Consider the following 21,777-nt stretch of genomic DNA (forward strand, 5'->3'; position numbering starts at 1 on the left):
ATTTCGTTTTGAGCTCAGGAGCCTGGGCTGAGAGCGCCAGGCCCAAGGCTCCTTTCTGAGGGGTGGAGGGCAGAGGCCAGGCCTGCTGGGGGGAACTTGGGACCCGGCTGGAGCTGAGAGCAACTGCGAGGGGAGCAGCGGCTCCTCCTCCCGCTTGGGCGGGCGCAGCTGCGTCTCCGCCAGCGGCTGGCCTAGCGCCTCCTTTACAGTGTTTCAGGCCGGGCAGGCCGTAGCTCCCCGCCCGGCTGCAGTGTCCCAGGCGCGGCGCGCTCGCTGCAGCATGTGGGGGGCAGGCGGGGGGCCCCTATGGCGCCAGCTGCGAGCGCTCGCACCCGGCGGGGCCCAGCGGCGCAACCCAGCGAGCGGCGGCGGGGCGGAGGCCGGCGCGGGCGCTTTGCTGGCGGGCGGATTTCGGGCTCTGCACGGGTCCGCCGGGCTCTGCGGCTCCAAGAACCTGCTCAAAAAATTCGCTTCCAAAACCAAGTAAGTGCCCGGGCTGCCCGCGGGATCCCCTTTCCCCCGGAGCTGCGCCTGCCTTTGCCTCAGCGCCCCCTTCCCGCGGCGTGCAGGGACACTTGGGAAGGGACCTCACGAGGCCGTCTCGTCTAGTGGTCCCACCTCAAAAGTCTCCTGTGAACCCTTCTCGGTTGATATTAAACCGTGTCCTGAATTCCCTCCCCCTGCTTTCTTGTTGTTTACACTTAAGCCGTTTTGCGGGGCGGCTTCTCCTGGTTTGCGCCCACTGCCCCAGGGAGGTGCCTTTCAAAACTTCAGGAGAGAAGCCAGTGCTGCGTCCTACCCCTATGTTTTTTTGCAGTCCGAGTGACTTAATCTACAGCGTGTGCTGACTGCTAAACTCCTAAACTAAAAGGATTTGCGGACACAAATTATACTAACGTGGGGTTAAGGTTGAGGGACGTGGTAATTTAGGGCACGTGCATTATAGATGTTTTGTCAGGGCTATTCCTACTGATACACTAACTACTTAGCTGTGTGGGTCACAGTGAAATCTGGAGCACCAAATTGCAGTGGTGGCCAGTGGTGTGAGCCTGTGGACCCGAGGGCTCAGGAGGAGCCGCTGGCTGGAGAGAAGTGGCATTTCCCCCTTTTGTGGTGCAAGGGGCAACTGCTGCATCTCTCCAGTCACCTGTTGCTTTGCCTGAATCCTCAGGCCTGTCGGCATATGCCTCTTCTTATTGCCTATACCTGCCACCTGCTCCTGAGACTGCAGGTGAGCATCCCTGCCCTGTAGTGATCCTGTGCCTTACAGTTTCTGCCTCAGTAACCCCTTCCTCTGCAGAGTGACCCCACTCCCATGGGGAGCAGTGCAGGTGCTGGTCTGCGTAGGGCACCAGCATTGCTATGGACAGCCCTGTGTTTTGTAATTATCCCAAAGCCATATGAATGGTAGTACACATGGGCTGCGTCTAGACTGGCATGAGTTCGCGCAAATACTTTTAACGGAAAAGTTTTTCTGTTAAAAGTATTTCCGCAAAAGAGCGTCTAGATTGGCACAGATGCTTTTGCAGAAAAAGTGCTTTTGCGCAAAAGCATCCATGCCCTGTATAGACGTGCTTTTGCACATTACAAAGTCAGTGCTCTTGCACAAATTCAAGCGGCCAGTGTAGACAGCTGGCAAGTTTTTGCGCAGTGTAGACACACCCGTGGAGGTAAGTCTAATCACCTTAAATCTAATGATCCTGCAATAACCACAGTAAGGCATTTTAATAGTTGCGGTCCCTGATTAAATTTATTTGTAAAGACACGTTAGGACTCAACATTTCTCAAATGTGGCCACGTGGCCAGAAAGGCCTTTTTTTTTTGGGTGGCCACAATCTCTTGAGCTATGATTTGGAAGGGAGGCAAAGACGAATCTGCTTCCCCAGAGCCACCAACATGGATTGGGCCTTACCACTCTGGAGCCCACTAGTATGAGTGACCCACTTTCTCCAGGAGCAGTGAGGTCCAGGCCTCTGGCTTTAACCCTGGTGTGGCAGGCTTCAACTGTGGGGCTCCAGGCTTCCACTGCTCAGAGATGGGAGTTGTCCCCAAGCCACAGGGCTTTGGACTCTGGTGCTGGTCCTGAGCTCACCAACACCATCATTCCTGGCCTCTCCCTCATCTGGCTCATCCCTCACTGCTGCCCTACTTACCTCTCCATCCAAGGCTTAATTCTCCCCACTCCTCCTCTCTCCTGGCTTGCCAGGGTTAAGTAATATTTGTATGTTTATTAATATAACTTTTCACTACCTCCCTGCTAACTAACATGTCTGTTGCTGAGAAAAGTAATATTAACAAACATGCAAATATCACTTTTCACAGATGCAGACTTAGTAGCTAATAAGTCTAAAAAGAAAACTCAACCAAAGCAAGAAACAACAAAAAGGACAAGACTATGCAAAGCGCTTTGTGTTTCTATTCTGTTGGGTTCAAAAAGGAAATAGAGACAACTGTAGTCATTTTTATTACTGAGTCTACAAAAAAAAACCTACATAGATAAATTACGATTTGGACCTGTACATTTATTTCCTTTTCCTAAAGTTAACCAGATATTTTAAGAAAAATGGTCAGAGTGGCCACCAGCAAGAGTTGATGATGGCTGCAGTCTGAGGTCACCAACAAAATTGTTTTGAGAACCCCTGTGTTAGGTTCTTTCAGTTTCTTCGGCCAGGTCTATAGTACAGGGAGAGGTCAGCGTAAGTTACACAATTCTGGCTACATAAATAACATAGCTGGAGTTGACATACTTTAAGCCAAACTTTGCTGCCGTTCCCACAGCTGGAAGTCACTTCCCTTACTCCTCATGACAAGGAGTACCATGGTCGACGTTCAATTTTAACAGCGTTCAGTTTAGTGGGTCATTTTATTTATGAAGCTATTTCTCCAGAGGAGAATGGCACTTAAGTATACATGTATGTCTAATTTTTTTTCTCTTTTGAAAAGAAAGAAGTTTTGGTATGACAGCCCTACATTGGGGTCTCATCTGGTAAGTGCAAATTTTGAGAGTTTAAAGAAGTGCCATCTTTGTGTCAAGTGGGGCAAATGTATGCTTTTATAAGCATATGCAACTTTTAAAATGCATTTATTTACTACCAAGAAACATCAGAATTTTAGAAATAAAGACTAGCAATCTCTTTATCTATGGAATAGATAGAGCAGTATTGTTCTGTTACAATGCTGTAAATGTGCCCAGTCTTCTACAAACCTAGGAAGACAAATATCTGTCCTAAGGAGTTTAGTTTTAGGTTCTAATCCTGGAAACACTTATGCACATCAGTATTTTTACACACATAATGCCATTAAATTGAAGCTCTGACAACAGAAACTGAGACCTAAATCAGGCATGTTATAAGAGAGTAGAAGAAAGATTGCTGCAGAAAATATTGGTTTGATTTAAGCTTCACACACATTTTGTTAGTTTCAAGTTTTTGGTGTTTATCATCTTGTTTGTTTTGTGGGGTGTAGGTTTTTTGTTTTGTAATGCTAGTCACAGAAGCTACAAGCATTTTTGTTGCACTTCTTCAGACCTGCTGAGGAATAAACCTGGACAAAGAGTAAGCTGGAGCGGTATTTCTTTTGGGGTTGGTTATTGGTACAAATTCTTAAGAATAAGGATGCACACACATGCTGGCAATTTGGAGGCAGGCTGCAAGTGCAATGTAGATTACTTTTGATTTCGTTGGTGGCTGGCGTGCTGGCCAGGCATCAGTTTCCCGGAAACTTGACCATGATGTTCCTTGGGAGATCCCTTTGAATCTGTAGGAGGCTTTACTTTCTCTGGGCCTGTCCCAGGTTTCTGCTGTGATATTACATTTTGTCCGAGAGAGGGATTTTCTGGCCTCTTCTCAGTTAATTTATCTGCTTGCAGGGTCTTTGTCTACCTTAAAAGGTCACGGATCCTAAACTGCCGTTCTGGCTGGGTATTTCTCACTCACACCTCGCACACATTCCACAGGTTACATCCATATTCATATAAGCAATATGGTTTCTAGGTAAGTAACCAGAAACCTACCATAAATTGAATTACGTGACATACTAAACGGACGGCCCTAATGTAAATATTATGGGCTAACAAGGGGAAAGCAGAGGAGTATGCCCAGTTAGACGCCAGAGGTGGGGGGAGGGTCATGTCCAACTGGTTACAATTTTCACAAAGTTTCTAGAATTTTCTTGTCTGAGGCTCACTGGAAAAGCTCACATTTTAGCCTTGCAGTTATTATTTAAAAAATGGTTGTATGTGACCTCCTGTTCTGTCTAAGGTGGCGCTATCCTGGCCATTCTTTCATGCCTGATCTCTATTAGGGATGTAAAAGGTTAACCGGTAAGCCTCACGCTTAAAGGGTGAGACTTACCGGTTCTGGATAATGGGTAGGGACTGGAGCAGCTGCTGCCTGCCCTGGGCAGGGGCGCTTCTTCAGCCCCGTGGGGCCCACTGCAGGCAGGTGCTGCTCCGGCTGATTGGCTGAAACAGTCCCTATCTGTGGCGGAGTCGGCCTGACCCGGCCACGTCGCTGCAGGTTATGTGCTGTGGCTTCCTGGAGAGGTTTTGCTGCAGCTTAGCCACTAAGATGTTTAGTGATTGCATAGTTACCTTTTTAAACAACTTTTTACATCCCTAATCTTTATACATATTCAATTCTAAGCGGCAGTCTTGCAGAGGTGTATGAACGGTGTTACTAAATCAATGGGGACTTTTCAAATTGCATTGAGTTAAGCATGTGAAGAGTTTACTAGAACTGTGGTGCTGGTTTTCAGCACATAGGCTTATAAACATAGCTCAGACATTCCCTTCATCTTCAGGTCTGGGGAAGAAAGTACTCTGTAGTTCAAAAGCTTTCACCAATAAAAGTAGCTCCAAGAAAAGATATTACTTCATGCACAGCCATTCTTTCCATAGGACGGTTCTGGGCAACTGCCATGGGTCTGGGTTTTGGGGGCTCCAGGCAGCCTGAAGGTTTATCGGGGAGCCTGGCAGCAAGGTTGGGCCCATCCCAGAAATCACAGGTGTTGGCAGGAAGAGGAGTGACTTGGCCCCAGCCCACTTTACTCCCCTGGCGCCCAGCCATGTTGTACTCCGGTGAGAGGGCTTGAGGGAGGGATGGACCCAACCTGCGCTTCCACCCCGCACTCAACCGGGGTGATGGAAAGCGGAGCAACATGGCAGGTAGCTAGCAGAGTAGAGCGGACTAGGGTCAGTCGCTTTGCTTTGCCCTGCTGCCGGTGAGGCTGGGCCTGACCCTGCTGCCAGTGCCAGGCCCTCTACTAATCTCCCAGGCGGTGTCACTTGGGGAAGACTTTGGGTGAAGGTTGGGATGGGAGCAGGGCAGAGCAGGGCCAGGAAGATGTGGGGCAGAGCAGGGGCACGGGCTTGGGAGAAGAGGTGGAGCAGGGAAGCAGCAGGATCAGACCTGGGGCAGAGGAGAGGGCTGACACAGGCCCTGTACCTCCCTAGGGATGGTCCTGACCTCCCCTACCCAGTCTCCCTTACAAACAAGCATAAGTTTTCCATCTAGACTCTTGGGCTGTGGTAAGGGATGTTAAATTTAGATTAATCAGCTAATCGAATAGTCTCCCCAGCGTTGTTGCTACACTTCAAAGCACTGCGGGGAGCACGGGGCCAGCAGGGGACTCAAGCTGACCCCGGACTCCATGCGGCGCAGCCGCTTTGAAACACTGCATGCAGCCCAGGGCCAGCTGAGGATTCCCCTCTGGCCCTGGGCTCCATGTAGAGCTGCCACTTTGAAGCACTTCCTCCTCTCCCCCTCATTGCTGCCTCTTTCTGATAGGGGCAGGGCGGGGGGGGAGGGTGCGGGAGGTGGAAATATCTAGTCGACTAGTCGTTCACATCCCTAGGCTGTGGATAACTATCCACAAGAAAGTTAACCATGATAATCCTTCTTTAGCAACCTTCTGATTGTAATTGTTTTAATTTCCTACTGATAGGCTCCAAATTAAAATCAGTGGCCTATAGAGGAGAATCATTAACAAGTTTTTCAGTCACTGGAAAGTTCATGTTCAAATTATTCTACGAAAAGCATGTTATGCACTTATTTTCCTGGATACTGCAAAATCTAACCTATTAGGTTTTATCTAAAGTGCAATTTGAAAAGCAAACTTTAAAAAATTCTGATTATATTCACTCCATTTTAGAACACAGATTTGCTGAACATGGCTACATTAAAGAAGCTGCAAAATAAATCTTGAATAGAATACTTTTTAAGATCACACGTATTTACTGATAAAATTGAAAAGTAGTAGAATTACAAAAAGTTTTGTACATTTATCTAGACTATTTCTTAGCTAATATTTTTGTTTTTAAAAGGTGTACAAATCATCCCGGTTGGCCACTATACTAAAGACTACTCAGCAGAAAACTAGGAAAGAAGACACAATACGCAAAAGGGTCTTAAACTCCCTCCTGTATAAAGCTGTGACGGACTTGATGAGCACCTGTGAAATCAGTCAAGAGGTTTATGACCTCAGGTTGGAACTCACCAAGGCAAGTACAAAAGCTATAGCTCATGCAAAGCCATTTTGATTAAGGTGTGCGACAAGGTAATACAATACAGTAATTCCTCATTTAACACAGTAGATACATTTCAGGAAATGATCGTGCTAAGTGAAAATGTGTTATGTGGGGTCAATTTTCCCATTGAAAATAATGGAAAAGGTGGGGATTGCGTTTCAAGCGCACGTGCGCTCGCAGCTCCAGCCTGCACTTGTTAGCAGCTAGGACCGGGACGTAAGGTTGGGGGAGAAAGAGGACTGGGTTATGGCTCGGAGGGGAGGTGTTTGGCTCTGGAGAAGGGAAGGGAAGGACAGGGGAGGAGGCTTGCGGCCGGCAGTTGGGTTTCCCCAGCTGGCCGGTCACCAGCAGTTGCCTGGGGCTTCCTCTGCCTCCTTACAAAGTTGGTTGGTTTGCTGCTTGCAGTGCAGTTCCTGGCCAAAGGGGGTCACCGGGGAACTGCACGGTGAGCGGCAAACCTCCACTTGTTTTGTAAGGAGGCAGGGGAAGCCTCGCACAGCTGCTGGCCACCGGCCAGACCTAGGGGAAATCGTGTTATTGCAGGGACGGGGTCATGTTGTTTGAAAAATGTTCCCTAAAAAAAAAATGGTGCTATCGCGGGAACGTGTTAAGTGGGCACATGTTAAGTGAGGAATTACTGTATTCAAAAACAACTTTTAGGCCCCAGTCCTGCATTCTGATCTAAGCGGATAAATTGCTGCACCATGTAGATGTCACTGTCTTCCATGATGCTCAGTGAGGGAACAGCAGTTTGCCTGGCAGGATTACAGCACATGGTCAGAGACTTAGGCTGTGTTTACATTAGGAATGCTTGCCAGTATGGCTATGCGCATATACTATGCCTGCAAACGGCTCCCTGTGGGACAGTTTATACTGGCAAAAATGCAGTTGGTTGGTATAACTGCTGTGACATATTCTTTATGGAAATATTCTTATGAATAGGAATATGACATAACTCAAATATACTTTATGCAAAAATCTCATGTAACATATTTTAATTTATAATTTGCTGAATGTGTATATTCTGTTTGTGTGCATATATCATTCCTGTATTTGAAGTTAGAAATATGAAGTATAAAGCTTTTTACTAATCTAGACGGGCTAAGTGAGGGCCATTAGTAGTACAGGCAGTCCCCGACTTACGCGGATCCGACTTATGTCGGATCCGCACTTACGAACGGAGCTTTCTCGCCCCGGAAGTCGGGGCGAGAAAGCCCGGTTCGTAAGCTGCTCCGGTGCCCCTGGTCTGCTGGAGACCGTCTCCAGCAGACCAGGGGCACCGGGCGGGTTCCCGCGCTTCTGAGGCTTTGCCAGAGCAAAGCCTCGGAAGCGCGGGAACCGCTGCTGCTGCCACTTGGGTGCCGGTGCCTGTGGTCTGCTGGGGACCGTCCCCAGCAGACCACAGGCACCGGGACCCAAGCGGCAGCAGCGGGCAGGTTCCCGCGCTTCTGAGGCTTTGCCAGAGCGGCTGCGGCTTCAGTCAGGGTGCCTGTGGTCTGCTGGGGACCGTCCCCAGCAGACCACAGGCACCCAGACTGGAGCGGCAGCAGCGGCGGTTCCCCGCGCCTCTGAGGCTTTGCTCTGGCAAAGCCTCAGAGGCGCGGGACCCCCCGCGGCTGCGGCTTCAGTCCGGGTGCCTGTGGTCTGCTGGGGGCCGTCCCCAGCAGACCACAGGCACCCAGACTGAAGCCGCAGCCGTGGCGGGGTCCCTCGCCTCTGAGGCTTTGCCAGAGCAAAGCCTCAGAGGCGCGGCACCCCGCTGCCGCTGCGGCTCTGCTCCCCGTGTCCCTGGTCTGCTGGGGGGGGGCGCAGCTAGTGTGCCCCCCCCCTGCAGACCAGGCTTTTGTTTTGGACTCTGGGGCAGAGCAGCTGGGGGCTGCCGATTGGTCCTGCAGCGCCCGTGGGCACTACTGGACCAACCCGGCAGCACCCCAGCTGCTCTGCCCCAAGTCCTGATTCAGCCGCTGCTGGTCAGTTTCAGTAGCGGCTGAATCAGGACGTCTGGGGCAGAGCAGATGGGGTGCTGCTGGGTTGGTCCAGTAGCACCCCAGCTGCTCTGCCCCAGGCGTCCCCAAGTCAGCTTCTGCTGAAACTGACCAGCGCTGACTACAGGAAGCCCGAGGCAGAGTTGCTCTGCCCCGGGCTTCCTGGAATCAGCTGCTGATCAGTTTCAGCAGCAGCTGACTTGGGGACGCCTGGGGTTCTTAAGTTGATTCTCTATGTAAGTCAGAACTGGCGGTCAGTTTCAGCAGTGTCTGAATCTGGACGCCAGTTCCGACTTACATACAGATTCAACTTAAGAACAAACCTACAGTCCCTATCTTGTACGTAACCCGGGGACTGCCTGTACTCAAAGAGCTTAATGGTCTGGTACTCGGGACAATGATCTATGGATAGTCTTGCTTTTCCTGTGGCCAGGTCATCTGATGGATGCTGTTGTGACGGGGCGCCTCCGCCCTGCATTGGAAGCAACCCCGAACCCCGAGGCATGGAGCCCGGGGGGGCGGGGTTCAGTGGGGACGGGAATGCGCTGGGAAGCCCTAGTCAGGGAGCAGCTGGGGGGAGCGCAGGTGTCAAAGCAGGAAACGCGGCCCGCCCGCAGATGACGTCGCCCGTGACGTCACGCTGGGGGCGCCGAAGGGTGGGGGTGGGGACGCTGGGGGAGGGCCGTCCCCGGATGCCACGGCGGGGAATTTAAAAGGGCGTGGGGAAGCGGAAGAGGGGGAGGAAGGAAGGAGAGGCAGAGAGACCAGCAGACAGGAAGGAGTAGAGACCAGAGCACGGAGCGGTTTGCGGGGAGACATGGGACGGGATGGCAGTGGTGAGTCCTGGCCCCGACCCAACAGGCCAGAACTAAACACAGGACGGGGAAAGAAGTGGCCCAGGGCAGGGCCGTGGAACCCATGAGTGGAGGGGTTTAGAGGCTACGGCCCCCTCCACTGAGCAGGGACTATGGTCCCCGCCTTAGGGCCCTGGGCTGGGGCTCGGAGAGAGGGAGGGCCCGAATCCCCTTTCCCCGTCCCTGGGGCGAACCAAGCAAACGCGCCGAGGGTGAGGCCACCAGGCGTTTTGACCGTCAGACCAGTTTGGAAACATATATTGGTGAACATTGACATAAGAGGGTAGAGACCGATTAGAATGGAGCCGTGGCCAGCGGTGTGTGGAAGCAGTTATGACTTTGGGTGTGGGGGACATAACCCCAAGGGGAGAACTTGTAACAGCTGTATTTTTTTTCACTGGAAGTATGAAAAAGTTTAAACTGGAATACAAGGAATTCTCACCTTGGGCAAAAACTCTATAGGTGGGGAACCAGATAGCAGGTACTACTGTCAGACATCAGGGCACCCCTGTTTTAACATCTAAGATGTCTACTGCAACCACCTGGAACTGAATATTAAGAAGGATCAGGCCCAAGTAGGGAGGCATCCCACTTTGTGAGAGATTATTATTCAAACTACTGTTAAGATAAGGAATTACATGTAACAAGTTTCTTAGGGTATGTCTACACTAGCCCCCTAGTTCGAACTAGAGAGGCTAATGTAGGCATTCGAAGTTGCAAATCAAGCCCGCGATTTAAATATCCCGCGCTTGATTTGTATCTTCCCGGCTGGTCGCCATTTTTTGAAATTTACAAGTCCGGACAAACTGCCCGCGTCTACACGTGGCAGGGACCCGGTATTTCGAATTAAAGCCCTAAATCGAACTACCTGTTATTCCTCCTTATATCTTCTTTGTTGGGGGATTCCTGTGTTCCTAAGTGGTTTTCTGAATCTCTGTGGGGGCTAATGCGTCTTTTAACACTTTTCAAAATTTGAGAGAGGGGTTCTCATAAAACGGTTTTTCTCCTGATAGAATTATATATATATATAAGGAATTACTGATATTGACATATTATAGCATGTCTTATGCTTATTCTGTCTTCCTCTGGGAGTGGGGCAAGATGGTGTGTGCAGAAGTGAGCTCTGAAAAATCTTAACATTTGCTTTGGATTCATATTTGGAGGATCCTCTGTTTATTACCACTCTTCATTGCAACTCTTATAGTCCTGTATTGGCCATCAGATTTCCAATTAGGAAAAGAGGATACATCCTCATCAGTACTGTTCCATAATTCACGACCGGGGTTAATCTCTCCCTTTTCCTGAGAGATTTACACAAAGACCAAAACACTCAACCCTGGCCTAGAAATACATTTTTTATATTGTCTAACCAGTAAAATATCATCATATCCTGGAAAATTCAGGTTTGTGTGTGTTGTGTACTTTTTTAAGAGAACTACATTTAAGTTTGGTGTGAAAATGCGTCCTAGTACCTGAAGATGAATTGGGATTTGAATCTTGAACTGACTTTTTTCAAGTCCTGTAAAGATGTGTGCACATTGCAGAAATGATATTGTCCTCTGTGGTCTTGAGGAAGTATATTGTAATTCCTTCTAGCCTGATTGCAAGGGTTTTCCCTTTGCTGGAAGATGCTTGCCCTGTTGTTTTGTAATGAAGGAAGAGACCATGGTGTTCTTATTGCAGACTGTGGGCTGTCCCACAGATAGCAATTGTAGGGGAGAGACTTCAGTATTGATATAATTTGACTAATATGTTTGCAAGCTTTTTTATATTAAATCAATTAAAAACTTGTGTTATTTAATATTAATATATAGCTACAAGTGTGTTGCAGTCCGGAAGCTTAGTATGTTTGGCACATAAGTACACTTGAACCTCTAATCTGGCAACTCTGGAAAACGGGGTACACTGAATTAAAGATTTTGCTGAGCCATGGGTGTGCTGTGGGGTCTGAGTGTGAGGGAGTTGGGGTAAGGCACTTACTGGGCACCCTGTTCTCAGGGGCACATGTGGCTCTGCATCCCCACTGCTATGGAAGCAGCAGGGAGAACCTGCAGGCCTCTTCCCTCCCTGCTGCTCCACGAATGCTGGAGCGCACAAGGGCTCTTCCCATACCTGTGGTAAGGGGGGGCATACACACATGGCCTCCTACCTCCCCACTGCTTGCTCGGGCCATGGGACCTCTTCCCTCCCTGCTGCTCCCGGGATGCTGGAGCACACATACTCTTCCCTATCCTGTGGTGAAGGGGGTGCATGCACTCTGCTCCTCCTCCTCCCCTCCCTGTGGTGGGAGTGGGGCCTCAGCGGAGGCAGCAGGGTGTAGCTAGGGTTGGGGACTGGCCTGCCTCCCCCTAGAATAGGGGTGGGCAATAATTTTTTGCCAGGGGCCACTTCAAAAATTTTTGAAGTGGCCCCGAGGTGCACTGGAATAGGTGGGGCCTTAAAAGGAAGGGGCGGGGCTAAGATGCTCCCTACCCCCAGGTCATGATTGGTCTAGAAGTGGGGGAGCACGGGAAGTCCCTTCCCATCGCCAGGGGAATGGGTGCTTAGTGGGAAGGGGGGGCAAAGGGGCTCCTCCACCTCCAGACCAATCAGAGCCTGGGGGCGGGGGAGCACTCAAAGCCTCCTGCCGCCCTGCTGGGAACATGCGGTGCTTTGAAGCGCCGCATGCTCCTGGCAGGGCGGAGGAAACTTCATGCATTTCCCTGCCCCCAGCCCTAATTGGCTTGGGGGCGGAGGAGCAGTAGAGCCTCCGCAGGCTGGATCAACCTGCTTGGTGGGCCAAATCTGGCCCATGAAGGCCCTTTTGCCCACCCGTGCCCTAGAAACTTCTCAAGTCTTCTCAAATGTTCTCTGTGGCAGACAACATGACAGACACCTCTCCTTTTATAATAATATAGATTACTTTGTGTCCAAAAATTTAAAGTTACCTCTTTCCACCCACAGAGCATTTCTCAGTGAGAGAAATATAATAGCCTACAATGGATTGTAAAGTAAAAGTCCTTGGACCCCACATTATCAAGGTACTGGAGTCTAGTTTCAGAAAGAGCTCTGCTGGAGAGGAGCACACTAATGCAGGAAGTTGACTGGCAATCCAGTAGAGAAGATCAACAAGGAGTGTTCTTAAAAAGAAACCATACAAAAAAAAGTATTCCATGTTCCTGTATTTCACAATTTCAGAAGATAACTGCGTGTTTAAAGAACTCTCTCTCGTGTTGTTTTTCCATGATCTTGTCTCTTCTGAACAATAATCTCTACACCTTGTAGGTGAAACTGAACTAGCATTTTCAGGAGAAATGCCTCTAAATACTGAATTTGGTTTTTAAAGCAAGGAAAACAACTTTTAATATATTTTGGATAGAATCTTTATACCATGTTGCTTAGGGGCTTTGTTGCCATGTAACACAGCTGAAATGTTGTTATGCTGCAGGGTAGAGCTGCCTATATTTTTATAATTTCATATGATCATTTCTAGCTTATGTTTTCTTCCTTTTTAAAAATAAGCAGAACTGTGTAAAGAAGTTCGAGAGTCCAGCAAAATTCTGTTCTTCCTACCAAATGTTTTAAGTGTACATTAAATTTAAAATCTTACATAGGGTTCAACCCTGCGAACTCTGTACTCGCTCATGAGAGTAGTCCTATTTAAATTGATGTCAGTGGGACTACTCACATAAGTAAAATTATTCATGTGCATAAATGTATGCTGGATTAGGCTTGATTTGCTGGTTGGGGACTGTCCAATTTGCTGCTTAAGAAACAAAGTGATCAAGGGTGTATGTTCTGGAGAAGCGAGTCTCTCCTTAAGGGAGAAAGGCTACAGGGGAGGACACATGGTACAGTATGTGGTACAGGCATGCATAAGGAGAATAAGGAATGGCCTAGCCGGTCCCTTGGAAAACAGTTCTGCTGCTGGAGAGACTAGCAATGTTACCTTATCCTATATCATGTTTTACTCTGATAATTTTAGTCTTTGGGAAAATACTTATTCTTACCAAATTGATTTTTTTTCTTTTAGCCAATGTCTGTAGATAGCTACTTAGTAGAAAAATTGGTTTCTAAGATAAGCTGTACTGCTTAGCCTTTGAATTCCATCTCTTAATGAATAGCTTTATGCTTCTCTCTTTCCTCAACCATTTTTTTTTTGTGAGACCCGTATGTTGTTCAAGCTGCATCTGCAGAATTTTGCTGAACCCGCTATCTCAGAGTAATGTTCTCTAAGACGCCTGCTAGCTTGGATGAAGGGGAAATTTATAGCAGACAGAAACTTTTAAATATATGAATGAAATTCTGAAAAAGTACATTGCTTTAAGTTTTTCTTCTGTCTGTTATCCTTCAGTAGTAGAAGTGACAACCATCTGAATTTAACCCAGATGGTTAAAGACTGTTACTGCATTGATTATCTAAATTCATATAGTATTAACTAACAGTTGGGATTCAGTTTGACATATTTTGTACCAGTGCAGGTTCTTCTGAATGATAATGGAGAAAGAATCTCATTTCTTCCAAAACACTGCTATGAAACAGCAGGCTGAAAAGAACCAAAGTTTGGCTTACTTTCCTTCTTCCTTTTCCCAGCGAGTGCCTGCTTTCTAACAACTATATCTAGAAATAATAAATATCCTTTCTAGACTTGTTTGTATTATGATAGCACTTGCCTTTTACTAAGTGCTGTCCAGATATTACAAAAACCCTTTCTCTACCTAAGTTTGTATACCATAACTAGGTCGCTTTATAATTGCTTTTTCCTCGAGTCTGAATGCTTTACTACATGAAGCTTGTTTTTATAAAAATCTGTGCACTTTGCAGGTAGCCCTGGCCCCAGACTTCTCAGCATGTCGTGTGTATTGGAACCCTGCTGAAAGTGCACTGGAAGATGAGCGTATTGAAAACATTTTACAGAAAAGTGCCCCAATTATAAGGTACTGCCCTCAGGCCAGGCCGGACCCCTGCCCCTAGCTTCCCCACAAAGGCTCCATTTAGGGATGGTGGGAGGGACTGAAGTCCCCTCTCCTGAGATTCATACCAGGATGCTGCTTGCTCTTCCGCATCCCATCACTATCGAAGCGAGAGGAAAGCACACAGTATGCATGCATTCCTCTCGCTGCTAGATGGTGAGGGGAGGGGGCAGAGCAGTGAGGCACTCAAGCTGTGCTCTTTCCTCTTGATCCCTGATTGTGAGGGGAAGAGGAAGAAAAGCAAGCAGCGTCTTGGTGTGAATCTTGAAGGAGGGGGCTTCAAATGCCCTGCCTTTACTTAAATGGCACCCACACACACACCTGCCACCTCTGCCCTGAGGCCCCCCCCGATGCCTGCACACCCCCTGCCCTAAGCCCCTCCATGCCCAACTCTGACCCTTGCACCTTTCCACATGTACCTCAACCCTCTGCTCTGAGCCCCTCCTCACCTGCCCAACTCTGACTCCTGCAGCCCCCAAACCCTCAGCACCTTGTGCTAACCCCTCCCTCCACATCCCCAATCCCCTGCCCTGACTCCTGCACCCCACACATCCCTCCTTTTCCTAAGCCCCATACAAACCTCAGCCCCCTGCCCTGAACCTCCCACACTCCATTTCACACTTAAATTTATTTCAGGTACTGTCCTATCACAACCCTCTTGCCACCCGCCTACTGGTGAAGTGGGGGGGGGGGTTGTGATATGACAGCACCTATAAGAAATGTAAATTATTTTCACTCCTGCTAATCGTTAGCTTGTAAAAGGTAGTAGCAGCCTGGAACAGCACAAGACAGAAAATCCAGGATCTGCAACTACCTGCTTACCCGTCTGTTGAAGCAAAAAACGCTCCTCTCTGTTTAGGCAGCTAACAAACAGCTTTATTAATTAATAAAGCACAGCATGAGCCAACCGTGGTCCCAGCAGAGTCGGGCCCAGTAAGGCTGCTAATACAGTCAATCCTAGTATCTTTATCCCCTTAACCAAACAGTCTGATGTCAGGGCATCCAATTACAGAAATCATTAATTAAACTTGGAAAAACAAAGCCTTATCAACAAGATGGCGGACAGGTACGAGGGAGTACATCTCCTGTCCCAACCAGCCCAATTAACACACACCAATAGCCTATCCTGTAGGCCTCTTCTCACGGGGTGACAGAAAGTTCACTCTGGTCTACGTGCTTGAGAGAAAAGCTGAAATGGTTTCTGTCATACAAGATGGCTTCTAGCTAAATATGAAAATGGTTTCTACAGCTTCTACACGTCTTTTCTTCACTGAGTTTTTTTCTGTATATTCCTGAAAACTTTTTAGCTGTAAGGAAAGGAATTCATTTTCTCAAGTTTAAAAAAGGTTAAACTGTGTAAGCTTTTTGGTGTACAGAAAATCCTGTATATGTGGGAGCAGTAGAAAATACTCCAGCTGCCCTATAATGTCACATCTTTATGGACACACATGCATTCACTTCACTGAGTTGTTCAGTAACATCGTGGTAGTCTTTGCTTCATTAGCTTTCCTATAGTCTGCATCTTCATCCAACAAAATCGATCTAATTTGCAGCTTGACTTGAGAAATTCTGTTTTTTATGTAACAGAATGCTCCTCTGAAATACTAGAATTTATCATCTGAACTGATACCCCGTAAGCTTTGCAAACAATACTCATGCTTCACAGTGTTTTTCTTTGCATTTTTATTTAACAAATATTGCGTCTTCCCTAAAGATGCTGTAATTGTTGTTCGTATCTGAAGATATTTTATTTTTTCCAGGCATCATTTGATTACCCATCAGGTCCTGAGAAATGTTCCTCCAATAGTGTTTGTTAAAGACAAAGAAGCTGCAGCTATAAAAGAGGTAAAGTACAATCACTGACTTGGCATGCAAGCATCACATGTTGCAGTGTGTTCCAGAAGAGACATGTAAAAAACACAGAAGAGTTAATAGGTGTAATGTTAAAGTAGGCACATTGTTGCTCATTTATGTCTGTAAAACCATTTAAATCGAAGAACAATTCCCTGTGTCTGACAACAAGCTTTTTCAATGTTTTGATAAGGGTCTTGAATTATTTTGATACTTTGGGGGCAATAGAAAGTAAAGTTAACTTTTTCATTAGTTTTGCTGACTTAATCTGCAACAACTTCTGAAGAGAAGAACAGTGTCTAAAGCTGTTGCCGAAAGATAGATAAACTAACCTAGGAGTGAGACATCAAATAATCTCAAATGAAAGACAGGAAACTACTGTTTCTGTAACTTTATGCCAAAAAAGGAAGCAGAGCAATGTTAATGGTGGCCAGCTGGTTAACTGCATTGCAGCTGGTTCAATTGTTTAATATTTTTTTAAATCCCTGGAATCCAATAGAAACACGGATATTGTATATTGAGGATAATGTCTAACTATAGGTTGCACCTCCCTGGTCCGGCACCCTGGGGACCTAACTGATCCCGGACAAGGGAGTTTGCTGGACCAGAAGAGGTAAAGGAGTGCCAGCCTTCCCACTGCGCTCCCGGTGGCCCTGCCAGTTTTGCTGCCCCGCTTGGCTCAGGCAACCCTGCCATCTTAGCTGCCTGCCACCCCTGCAGGCTCCGGCAGCCCCGCTGGTTCTGCTGTCCTGCCAGCCATTGGCAATCTCTGCTAGTGAAGCTCTCTGGTCCAGCAACATCTGTGGTCCTACTGGACCACAGGTGTTGCAGGTCAGAGATTCCCGAACCACAGAAGTTCAGCCTGTTGAAGCAGCAGGCTTGCAGACCAGGAGAAGTACTTCTAGAGGAGTAATATCCTCTTAGGAATTCATTATGATTGAGTGTGAGTGGACGTACTATTAGGATTGTGAGAGTCCCATGACTTAGAGAGCACAGTGATACTCTAGAATCTTGTGAAGAATGACTAACATTCAAGAATAACAACATTAAAGATTGAGCTAATTCATGGGTCCTTTGACTTATATTGGCAGACCGTTAGACATAACACTGATATTTATCAGGTTAAATAATTATCATGATTATCCACATCACAGGAACATCCACTGCTCAACTAGAAATCTGGAAGAGGCAGAGTTTCATTTTTTGCCAGTGCAATAGGAATATGAAGTGAATGGCTGATTTTCCTCTGGGCGGGGAGGGTGGGTCTACATTGTAACTGCGATTTTTTTTTTTTTTGTAGCAGCCCACATAGACAGACTTGTGCTAGCTTAATTGGCGCTAACATGCAATAAATAATAGTGTGGACATGGCTGCATGGGTTCCAAACCCCTAATCATTTTTATTGCCATTTTCTGAACCTTTTCCAATGCCAAAATATCTTTTTTGAGATGAGGCGACCAAATCTGTATGCAGTATTCAGGATGGGAGCATAGCATGTTTTTTTCAGAGGCAATAAGATATGTTCTGTCTTCTTCTCTATCCCTTTTTTAATGATTCCTAACATTCTGTTTTTTTTTTTCACCGCCACTGCACACTGAGTGGATGTTTTCAGAGAACTATCCACTATGACTCAAAGATCTCTCTCTTGAGTAGTTGTAGCCAAATTACAGGCAGTCCCCGGGTTACGTACAAGATAGGGACTGTAGGTTTGTTCTTAAGTTGAATTTGTATGTAAGTCGGAACTGGTACATATTGTAGGGGAAACTCTAGCCAAACATTTCTCCAGAGCTCAGTTTTATTCTCCCACACCTCACTTCCATTAGTCCTTTATTCTCAAGATGAGGTGTCTGCTGAGAAAAGCCGCTCCGCATCTCCCTGGTCTGCTGGGGGGGGGGGCGCTAGCTTCGCGTCTCCCTGGTCTGCTGGGGGGGAGCAGCTAGTGCGGGGTTGCCTCACCCCGTTTGTAAGTAGTGATCCGATGTAAGTTGGATCCATGTAACCCGGGGACTGCCTGTAGTCCCCATCATATTGTTTATATATAGTTGGGATTATGTTTTCCAATGTTCATTACTTTACATTTATCAACATTAAATTTCATTTGCCATTTTGTTGCCCAATCCGAAAGTGTTGTATTAGGATAAGCCACCACTGTGACAGTGACTTTCTAGACCGCCACCACTAAGTGTAGTAATACGGCAAAGTGTAGATACAGTATTGTTCAGTTTAGGGTTATTTAGTTGTCTGTCCTAGCCTTCAGATATAATTCCTTTATCTCTCCAGAAGTAACACCAGGCTTTCTCAGCAACCTAACAGTGATCACCAGAACACCCAGAATGACCTTTAAATCTCTGCTACAGGACCTAGTTTTCAAGCCCATTTTTATATACTTCAAATAAACTAAAAAAACATATCAAACCACCAGTGAAGAAAACTATAAATCATAAAAGAGGGGGAGAGAGAGACTGTTGTTTTTACCTTCTAATAAAAAGAAAATACAAAAAGAGTAAAAGACTGATTAGAGAGGAAAAATTACAGAAAAGGAATATTACAAAATTTGGTAAGTTTTACAACTAAAGGTAACCTATAATGCGCTAAGGATTTACAGTACTGGAAAGACTGATCTCTTTTAAAAAAAAAAAAAAACCAACCCCCTCACACAACTACTACTATTCTTATATGTAAGATTGGGACAGACAATTTCCAAATGGGGGAAGAGAGTGGCAGAATATTTGAAATACATGTACGTTGGTAAAGGGAAGGACATGCAAAAACGAAATGAAGCCAAATCTAAAATGAGTTCTTAATTAACCAAAAGTGAAATTCTCTCTTGGGGCCACATCCAGTATATGCCAAACCCTTGAAAGTTATAGTAGACCATGAATTAATTATTTCATTTGATGTAAAGGTCCCAGTAAGATTTCTACCTTCTGGCAATTCCATAGACTATCTCTATGAAAACATCTACTCCATTCTAAGCCTAATGTAGAATTATTCCCTACAGGACATTTCATAGAATTTATTGAAAGATCTTGTCAATTAAGTGGATGACTTTTATTGAAACTAGCATTACCCATCCCATTGTGGCAGTAGACATACACATGGCCCCCTCCCTCCCTGCTGTTCCTCAAGCCGGGGAGGCTTGGGCTGAGGGGCTGCCTCCCTCCCCGCTGCTCCTAGGGGAGCGTAGTGGGGTTGGGTCATGTATCCTCTTCTGCTGCTTCAGGGATGCTGGGGCGCGCACACACGTTCTTTCCCTCCCTGTGGTGAGGGGGGCATGCACTGTGCTTAGCTCACTGCTCCTCCTCCTCCGTTCCTCTCCCCTCCCCTGATGAAGGTGGGGCCTCAGCAAAGGGGGTGGGGCTGGGGACCTGCCTCCACCTAGAAACTTCTCAAATGTTCTCTCTGACAGATGGCATGACAGGCTCCTCTCCTTTTATAATAATATAGACTACAGATCAATTTGAAATACTTTCCAGAAACAGAGGGGGACGCAACCACACTGATATGTAAAAGAGACAGACCTGTTCACTGTGTCTCATACTGGCTTATTTTTTTTTGAACGTGATCAGAAGGGTATTAATAGTGGATTTTTTTTTCCCCAACTGTTTACAGATTGATAGGTTATTGGCAGTTGCGGATTTTGGACCTGAGGGAGAAAAAGAGACTTTGGCTGGAAACAATTTTAGGTGGGTTTTTTTTATTTTGTTTATTAATTGAAGTTGTGCAGCAAGTATTTTCAGTTAGGGATATCTGATTTTAAATAAATATTTGCATTTCTCAAATAATGGGTTGGGATCCTGTTTTAGTGGGGTTGGCAAGACTGGAGTTAAATTTGTTGGGGTTTGGGGCTGAAGCCAGAGTGGTGGGGCTCAAGTTACAGGCCCCCACCCATGGTTGCCACCCTTTGGCTTTGCAGGGCTTGGCTATGCTCAGGCTTTGCTCCTGCAACTGGGCTAGTGTAGTAATTTTTGTTGTCAGAAGAGCATTATGATGCAATGAAATTTGAGATCCACTGGACTCCATTATCACAATGGTCCTTTCTGGCTTTGGAATCTGAGAGTCTAAAAAGGATTTTCCGATCTCCTGATTTCATGAGGTGATCTGCTGTTAAAGAAGCTCAGTATAGGTCATTGTGCCTTAAAGTTTCTTAGTACAGTTTACCATGTGCCTGTTAAAAAATCCTGTTTTCCCTGCAGTGAATCAGCATCTTCAGTGACTGAATCATCTGCTGACACATCAGCTTTGTCCATCTCCTCTAATCTTTTTGGGATCAACCATGAAGTGCTCAATAAGCAAATAATGGAGTACAAGACTATGAAAAGGGTGAAGGACACAGAAGGCATTGGGTGGGCAGAGCAACAGCGGATGCAGCTGGTTGAGATACAAAAGCAAAAGAAAACGAAAAAGAAGAAAATAAGTGATCCCTTTGATAATGATATCACTCCACAGAAATATTTACTGGACAAATACAGTGAAGATTCTTTGGATGGTGACATTGGATTATCTCAAGATAGTGAGCTGGAGAATGAATTACAGGAAGTGGTAGATGAACCAGAGGTAGATGATGGCAGAAATCCATCTACTACAGAACTGAAATGAAATTAAAAAGCCTTTTTTAAAATAAAGTGTTGGTAATGAATTTTACTGGACTAGCCACTAAATACAACTCCTGTGCTGCTTATTCTCCACCTCCTTTCCGTCTTCAAACTAAAATGTTCTCCAAAACATGGGGAAATTAATGAAATAGTACTAAGTTTCACCAGAAAACAAATTTTAAAATCCTAATTATTAGAAATGTGGGAAGATCCCTTCTGAACTCAAATAATTATGGTATTAGAAATATGAAATACTCTTTATCAGCATTATACTGAGGTGAAACTTCTTGTAATACGTTATGTACACCCAACAAGCTTATTTGCTTTGCCTTGATATAAGTGTAAGGAACTATCAAGATGAAAATAGTTCAAAGAACTTGATTATATTTTAAAAGAAATATGCTAAATTACATTTCAAGTTACGTGCAAATTTGCATATATGCACAAAAAGGTACCTTCCCTACATCTCAAAGATTTAATAGATTTTGTGCTGTGATTTCATATTACTAAGGTTTATTTTTACAAACCTTGTATAAGTATTGAAGTATTGCACACAAAACTACTAAAATAGACAAATCACCTTAGTATCATGACTTCCATGCAGTCAGGCAACATTCATGCTCCAAAAGATGCACCTTTTTCGTTGGGAGTAGAATGAGCAATCATAGCCTACGCGCTTATTTTCTTGTATACGTTTATTTATAGTATGCATTTGGTTCGTGTTTCTAACTGTGAGCAGGAGTGGAGAATTAAAAGCTCACAATTTACAGAACTTTAAAAAGCTGATATTTGCATGCTAACAAGCAATTTCTCTTGTAACTCTCCTTTCTCCTATGGCCTTGTTTTCACTGAGAAAGAGAGCGTGTTTTTAAAATGTACTAGCTTTAATCTACATTACAAAATTATGTTGTATAACTGCATTGCTCAGGGTTTGGAAAATCTATATGCCTGAGTGACAGTTATACCGCCCTAACTCCCAGTGTTGACAAGCACTATGTTGAAGGGTGGGTGGCT

At 46.0% G+C, this 21,777-nt stretch overlaps 1 protein-coding gene across 2 annotated transcripts; it reads left to right on the plus strand.

The window, feature by feature from the left end:
• Positions 1-12: 12 nt before the first annotated feature.
• RBFA (ribosome binding factor A) lies at positions 13-20,807 on the plus strand. Of its 2 annotated transcripts, none has more exons than XM_075921118.2 (7): positions 13-483; positions 2,948-2,986; positions 6,323-6,503; positions 14,173-14,281; positions 16,078-16,162; positions 19,781-19,854; positions 20,365-20,807. In XM_075921118.2, exons 1-7 carry the CDS (start codon positions 307-309, stop codon positions 20,765-20,767), a joined length of 1,068 nt encoding a protein of 355 aa, XP_075777233.2. In that variant the 5' UTR covers positions 13-306; the 3' UTR covers positions 20,768-20,807. The 2 variants fall into 2 exon arrangements, with proteins under 2 accessions (XP_075777233.2, XP_075777232.1); XM_075921117.2 differs by having other exon boundaries at positions 20-483; positions 2,944-2,986.
• Positions 20,808-21,777: the final 970 nt, after the last annotated feature.

Source organism: Pelodiscus sinensis, chromosome 2 (assembly GCF_052426305.1).
Source record: "Pelodiscus sinensis isolate ZL-2025 chromosome 2, ASM5242630v1, whole genome shotgun sequence".
NCBI lineage: Eukaryota > Metazoa > Chordata > Testudines > Trionychidae > Pelodiscus > Pelodiscus sinensis.

Bases quoted from the DNA above. Each gene is read 5' to 3' on its own strand.
- RBFA (XM_075921117.2), top strand. From the start codon at position 281: ATGTGGGGGGCAGGCGGGGGGCCCCTATGGCGCCAGCTGCGAGCGCTC. The intron at 2,987-6,322 runs GTAAGTGCAAAT...TGTTTTTAAAAG, and splicing joins CTACATTGGGGTCTCATCTG to GTGTACAAATCATCCCGGTT. The intron at 19,855-20,364 runs GTGGGTTTTTTT...TTTTCCCTGCAG, and splicing joins TTGGCTGGAAACAATTTTAG to TGAATCAGCATCTTCAGTGA.